At 35.9% G+C, this 7,077-nt stretch overlaps 1 protein-coding gene across 2 annotated transcripts; it reads right to left on the bottom strand.

Moving 5' to 3' along the window:
- Positions 1 to 1,276: 1,276 nt before the first annotated feature.
- On the bottom strand, positions 1,277 to 6,065 carry GNGT1 (G protein subunit gamma transducin 1). Of its 2 annotated transcripts, none has more exons than XM_030933042.1 (3): positions 5,929 to 6,065; positions 5,731 to 5,837; positions 1,277 to 1,551 (listed from the first exon to the last, which is right to left on the bottom strand). In XM_030933042.1, the coding sequence occupies exons 2-3, from the start codon at positions 5,824 to 5,826 to the stop codon at positions 1,423 to 1,425; spliced, it is 225 nt and encodes a 74-aa protein (XP_030788902.1). In that variant the 5' UTR covers positions 5,827 to 5,837; positions 5,929 to 6,065; the 3' UTR covers positions 1,277 to 1,422. The 2 variants fall into 2 exon arrangements, with proteins under 2 accessions (XP_030788902.1, XP_030788903.1); XM_030933043.1 differs by having other exon boundaries at positions 1,278 to 1,551; positions 5,731 to 5,834; positions 5,929 to 6,006.
- Between the last annotated feature and the right edge of the window lie 1,012 nt (positions 6,066 to 7,077).

Genomic DNA, 7,077 nt, shown 5'->3' with positions numbered 1-7,077 from the left:
ATCCCTTAACATTCAAAGCATATTTGATGAAGACACATGGTGGGGTATGTTGCTGACCGTTCAGCCAGAAGCCCAGAGTCTTGACTGAAGAAATTTGTCAGGTGACTTCTCTGAAACTTTATTTTCTCCATTTCACAATGAAGGGGTTAGACAAGAGTCAACAGATATTTGTTGAGCATTTATGATGGTCAGAGTGGGAGGTCATAGTGCTAGGAGCCAAACTTTGGTACAACTTTCAGACTCCCTTCCAGACCAAACAGTAGATAATTTTACTGTTTTTTTTTTTTTAAATGGATGACAGTCAATTAGTATTTCTGAGTATTCTGATCACTGAAGTATACAAAATAGCACTGTAAATGTGAGACAGCAACAAGAAAAACACTGACAACAAAAGCGATTTCTGATTTGGGTAATTACAACTTGTCATTTGTTACAGAAGCAGAGGCAAGTTATCTCTTAGTCATTAACACAATGTTAGTGAAATGTGACTCATGCACACTCAGTAGGATGCCAGAAGGACCTGATGTAAGTGATGGAGATTTCTCCCTCATGTGTGCTTACCTTATTAAAGAAAAGACTGTGTTGTTGAGAGTCTTCGTGAGGATAGGATAAAATAGCATGTATCTTAAAGAATTTTGGAAATTTTGTCTAGATCTTTTCTAAGTAAGTAATAGTACTAGTTAACCCTTATTGTATCTTACCATGGGTCAGGTAGTATGCTGAGTGTAATAGTTGGATTGGTGTATTACTTAACCCCATACAAAACAGAAGAGATAACCATTATTATCTTCATCCTATGCTAGAAGAAACAAACTTAGAAAGAATTAAGTAGCTTATCCAAAGTGAGGTAGGCAGTACAGTGGCAAAGCCAGAACTGTCTGGCTCCTAAGTGTATGCTTATAACCGTGATTCTGGTGCTGGTTAAATTCACTGTGCTCCATGACCACAGACTGAACCCTCAACCCAGTTGGCATTCTGGGGAAAAGTCACAAGATAGGTGAAGTGCATATCAGAAAAATAAGCTTCCTAATTCCATAAGCAAGAGAAAGTTTGGGAAAGAAAATAGAAATTTATCCATAAAATTTCTGGGTGGAAAACTATAAGTGTTGAAAGGGAAGTGAAAAAAGCATAAAACATTAAGTATATGCTGATGACTCAGAAAGATATAGAATCATTTATAAAACATAGTTCTTTTTAAAGAACTTCAAGCAATATTTATTGGCAATTATGTGTTAAACCGAGTGCCAGATATGTTAAGAAAAACATAGAATGATGAGTTACAACACTCAATTTTTATTCAAAGTTTACATTTATTAATTTAAAAATTCACGTAAATGCTTAGTAGTACTATTATGTATGAGAAAAATCCACATTGTTATTAACATTTGAGATATCCTCAATGATTTTTTTTTTTTTTTTGTATTATGAAATCACACAGCCTCCTTTGAGCTCCTTGAAGGGATTTTTGTCCTCTGGGATGCCCTTTACCAGTGGATCCTCGCCAGATCGTTCTTCAACGTAATCTCTTACTTCTTCACAACATTTGGAAACCTTAAGGGGAAAGAAAAAGGGATGACTCATTTGGGTTAAAACAGAATACTCCAAATTCCAAGAATTATTTATTACAATACATTTTCAGGTTGTATATTTTCAGTATGATTCTCTCTGCTTTCTGCCAATGCATATGTACTTTGTAGGAAAGAAGAAAGTTGCAGCCTTCCCAATCCTTCTGGATATATCTCCAGACAAAGGAAAAACAGCTGGTCATGCTCCAGCTAAAGATTCCCAGCAGACACTGCCTCCAGCATTGAAGGAGACAAGACCCAGGAATCAGAACACAGCTGGCAACAGAAGTCAAGGGTGTCATCAGATTTCATATTGATTAAACCTTTTTCCTCATTCCAAAAATGTGACTCGTAAAGGTGGAAGAGAATGAATAATTATTAAATTCCAGGCTTATCACCACCCCTGAATTCTCAGAAGTATACACATGTGATTTTCCTTTACACTCATCTACAGTGATTGAGCATGGTGGTGTAGTAGGTGAGCTCCAAGGGGTTAGGGGCCTCTGGCTGATTTGTCCAATGTATCCCAGCCATCTAGAATAGAGGCTGGGTTCTTTAGTGGTCAGTGAATAATTTGCTGGACTGAATTATTTATGTTGTTTTTGATTTTGCTCTTCACTTATCTGCACCATTATAGTAATGATTTAGTAAAAAATCAGGCCTTTCAGCTACAGTCTGTTAGGTACCACTTAACATGCCTTGTAGAGAGAGATGATGTTCTATACATATGTAAATATACATATATATACGCACACACATGAAATCTAATTATTAAACTCTTACCTTCAACTTGTTTGTTTTCAATTAGTATATCTTTTATGACAGTAACACCAAACTACTTTATTTTTGTCAGTCTAATAAGTGTCCATACCATAAGTTATTTAACCAATTTACTGTGTTTTTTTTTTTTTTTTTTTAATGAAATCTTTGGGCCACTTTTATGTAAATTCCAAGGAACATTTGATATAAGACTTAAGATTAGTTTACAACTATGCAGACTCATTAATTACATATTAGAACAAATTATTTTCAACTGGGGCCAGGAAGCATTTGTCAGGTTAGGTTCTTCCTTCAAAGGATGATACTTGCAGATTTACATAACTTCTGAAATATGCATTAATTTAGATTCATTTTTTTCCCTCTTGCTCAGTGGTCCCACACTCTCCCCCTAAAAGTCACTACTTTTGCCTTCACCAGATGACAGGAACAGAGGTGTAAATTGTTCTGCTTAATTCAGTAGTCCATAAGGGGTTGGTTTTGAAGGTGCCTGGCTGGGATCTGAGTATGTGAGAATGAAAGGAACAATAAATTACCTAAAATTATATATGTGTATAGGTTTAAAAATTATTTCAGTGAGGCTTAATATAAATATATGTAGTTTACATAGGATTGCAAGGCTCTTCTCATTTACTAGCTATTTAGTCTTAGTTAAGATGATTCATCTAAGGTTCATTTGCTACATAAAATACTATAAAATTACGACATAAATTACTTTTACTACACAAATTTACTACATAAATTACTATAAAATAGGAATAGCTACACTGGTTGCCTTAAATGCCTAACAGGTGCCTGGCACAAGAAGATGCACAATCAAATGATAACTATTTTTAGCTATTACTACAAAGTTTGTCTTTAGTCATTGCCTATTACATTGACTTATAGTCATTGCAAATCTGTCAGCTTCAGAAACTGGATGCAAAGACTTGTATTACTAAAAAAAAAAATCAGTGTAATATGAATCAGTCTGGTTCATAGAATCAATAATAATTTTAAGATAATAATAACATAATGACATAAAGCACTTGCTATTACCAGGCATTGTTCTCAGAGCTTTGCATATATTACCTTGTTTATTCCTCCCAATTATCCTCTGAATTAGAAGCTATTACTATCGCTGTTTTGAAGAAACAGAGGCACAGGTAAGTTAGTTAACATAGATGAGGATTACACAGGCAGAAAGTTGTTGTGGAGAAAGAATCTGAGCTGGGAATATGGTTTGAGAGTATATCCACTTAACCATACTGTACTGATTACACGTCAGAGCTGGGGACTCAGGACCTGGAAGTTCCATTTCATGTATAATATAATATATGTATTATTATCTATTATATAGAGAAATAATATTTCTATATATTATCTATATATTTCTATATATTATATATATAATGTGTGTGTGTGTGTGTGTATCATATATATGTATCAGGCTGAACAATTGTATCCCCTAAAAACTCATTTGTTGAACTCCTAACCCCCAAGGTGGGGTTTTTGGTAGGTGATTAGGTCATGACGACAGAACTCTCATAAATAGGATTACTGTCCTTATAAAAGAGACCCCAGAGAGCTTCCTCACCCCTATCACCAGGTGAGGACAAAATGAAAAGACAAGCGTTCATGAAAGAGGGAGCAGTCTCTCGCCAGACACTGAATCTGCTGGTTCCTTGATCTTGGATGCCCCAGCTTCCAGAACTGTGAGAAATACATTTCTATTGGTTGTAACTCACCAGTCTATGGTATTCTGGTACATCACCCTGAGAAGACTAAGAGAGTACATGTATATGTATGTGTGTCTATACGCATGTGTGTTTGTGTGTGTACGTGTATGGAGTTTTTGCAGTCTTATATTAAATTGGTTTGACTTCCAAGAGCAGAGAGACATTGAATAACGAGGAAAAGGAACCCCGAAGCCTGATTAATGATGATGTAAGTGATGTTTACCCAAAATAAAAAGTCCAAGGTGAACTTACCACAAGTGAATAATAAACATGAAGACAACCACTTTGCCTACAAAACAATAATCCTGAGTACACAAATAATAAAATAGCTTTTGGATACTTCAACTTAAGAAGGTAAAACTTTGCTTTATCCCAAAAATTCATTTTATTTACCCTGAATTGTAAAAATAAGGACTTTAACTTTTTTGGTGTATGTTCTAAGCCTTAGTATTGATTTAATTTTATCTTTACAGCAAAATGTTTTGCCTATATGGAAAGGGCAACAGGGGAGTTTGAGATTATTATAAACATAGAAGAAGCCAAAAATCCCAGTTTTGACTGGGAGTAGGCATTTTGAACCACGTGTGAAGATAACACAAACACCTTTTTCACTTTGTCCTGATAAAATGAGATGTTTTAAAAATATAAGGTTACTGTTACCACTTGTGGAGGTTTTGTTCTACTATTAATAACTTTCCTAAAATGAAGGAATCTAAAATACATATTTACATTCTCCAAGCTTTCATCACTGTTTGTTTGGTGGTTTAGTCCTTTGCCATTTCTTCTCCTTCTAATGGCAGTGAACTGTTGGTAACCCTTTCCAAGATTTGTCAGATGTTTTTAGGAGGAACCAGTGAGTTCTTATATTTGAACTCATCTTTATTTGCCAAAGAAGAGTAGAATGTACTTATTTATTACTGACCATGACAGTGCAAGAGGGGATGACATCATAGCTTAAAGTATTGCAGCAATATCAAAACATTGTATCAAAATATCAATATCAAAATATTGCATTATAAAGAGAAGTTTAGAAAAGTAAAAGCAAAATGTCTGTATTATTGTATGCACATATTTACTTTATCGTTTATCTAAAATACGGTTTTTGTCTCATATTCTCCTACTTTCTTTTTCTCTTTTTCTTTTCTCATTCTTTCTTTCTTTTCTTTCCTTCCTTCCTTCCTTCCTTCCTTCCTTCCTTCCTTCCTTCCTTCCTTCCTTCCTTTCTTCCTTTCTTCTTCCTTCCTTCCTTCCTTCCTTCCTTCCTTCCTTCCTTCCTTCCTTCCTTCCTTCCTTCCTTCCTTCCTTTCTTTCTTTCTTTCTTTCTTTCTTTCTTTCTTTCTTTCTTTCTTTCTTTCTTTCTTTCTTTCTTTCTTTCTTTCTTTCTTTCTTTCTCTCTTTAAAAATGTAAAAGCATTCTTATCTTAGTGGTCATACAAAAAGAGACTAAGGATTGGGCTTGGCAAAGGAAAATGGTTTGCCAACCTTCTCGATTTAGAATCTAAATCAAGAGATAGTTGTGATTGATTATCAATTTTCTTAATCTTTGATACATTTTTAGATGAACAATTTATTTGTAACTACATTTAGCCTTTCCAGCCAATGTTTTCTAACCTGGTACCACCACTGTATCTCTAGCTTAAAATAAAATTCTAAAGAAAGTAGCAACTTACTAGCATTCTTTCCAGTGTCACCTCTTTCTTGAGCTGGTCAACTTCCATCTTCAATTTGTCCTTTTCTGTCAGGTCCTCAATATTGATTACTGGCATCTTTTTGCCTGCTGAAGATGTGGAAGGTTAGCACCTACACATGAATTGCTGCAGTTATTTCAAATCAGTCTTAGCCAACAATTCCCTCAGCTCTTAACTTACAAAGTAAACTGTTCTTTGTTTTATTTTAAATATCCCACGATAACCAATTTCACATGAGCTCTCTCTCTTAACAATTCTAGCAATGCACACTAGTCTTGGGATTTTAAAGCTTCTTCCTAATCTTCACTAATATGATTAAGTCAAGCATTTGACCCTAAACACCTGTCAGCAGGTTTGTTGGGAGGGGTGAGTTTAGTCAGTATATAATCTAAAATACTTAAAGCTGCTCCTTGCCCCTGGTCTTTCGTACAGTGTAAAATTTGGGGTTTCCAATCCTTACTGTCAATTCCAAAACCCTCCACCACATGTTTTATGTCATTTAACTTAGTTTGAGGTCATTTGGAGGACGGGCCATTAATTCCCTAAATCTCTAGAGTATTTAATCTGGTATTAAAAGGGAACCATATAAAAAGTATCACTGTAAGTTCATTATACATAATGAATTGTTTAAATGTGTACCCGTAGAATGGAAATATAGTAAACAGTGTTTTTTTTTTTTTTTTTTTTTTAGATGGAGTCTCGCTCTGTTACCCAGGCTGGAGTGCAGTGGCCTGATCTCAGCTCACTGCAAGCTCCGCCTCCCGGGTTTATGTCATTCTCCTGCCTCAGCCTCCCGAGTAGCTGGGACTACAGGCGACTGCCACCTCGTCCAGCTAGTTTTTTGTATTTTTTAGTAGAGACGGGGTTTCGCCATGTTAGCCAGTATGGTCTCGATCTCCTGACCTCGTGATCCGCCCGTCTCAGCCTCCCAAAGTGCTGGGATTAGAGGCTTGAGCCACTGCGCCCCGCCGTAAACAGTCTTCTTAATCAGAAATAAACTAGTGTATTACTTGTAAGTGTTTTTCCAACAACACCTGGAATTTGCCTGTAACTGTCACAATGAATCTGGTAACAATGATGAGCAAATTTAGCAGGTTAAGGGGACATAGCAGGTCTGATCTACCAATAAACATCCTACTAGAACAGACTTTTTCTTCCGCCCTCTTCGCAATTCCTCTTCTCCCCAATTAGATCAGTGAGTAATGGGGAAGAAGGCTCAACAGCTGGTGATAATGCTGTGAAATTGCCTGGGAAAGATTTCAGTGTAGCCAAGTGGCATTGTGCCTATAGTGTCTCCTCCTTCTCCCTAGTCCAATTTTTGTAATGAAG

Source organism: Rhinopithecus roxellana, chromosome 6 (assembly GCF_007565055.1).
Source record: "Rhinopithecus roxellana isolate Shanxi Qingling chromosome 6, ASM756505v1, whole genome shotgun sequence".
Lineage (NCBI taxonomy): Eukaryota > Metazoa > Chordata > Mammalia > Primates > Cercopithecidae > Rhinopithecus > Rhinopithecus roxellana.
Note: the sequence above shows the minus strand (reverse complement) of the source record. Positions and strands in the feature narration are given on the sequence as shown.

Bases quoted from the DNA above. Each gene is read 5' to 3' on its own strand.
- GNGT1 (XM_030933042.1), bottom strand. From the start codon at position 5,826: ATGCCAGTAATCAATATTGAGGACCTGACAGAAAAGGACAAATTGAAG. The intron at 1,552-5,730 runs GTAAGTTGCTAC...TTTCCCCTTAAG, and splicing joins TGACACTGGAAAGAATGCTA to GTTTCCAAATGTTGTGAAGA.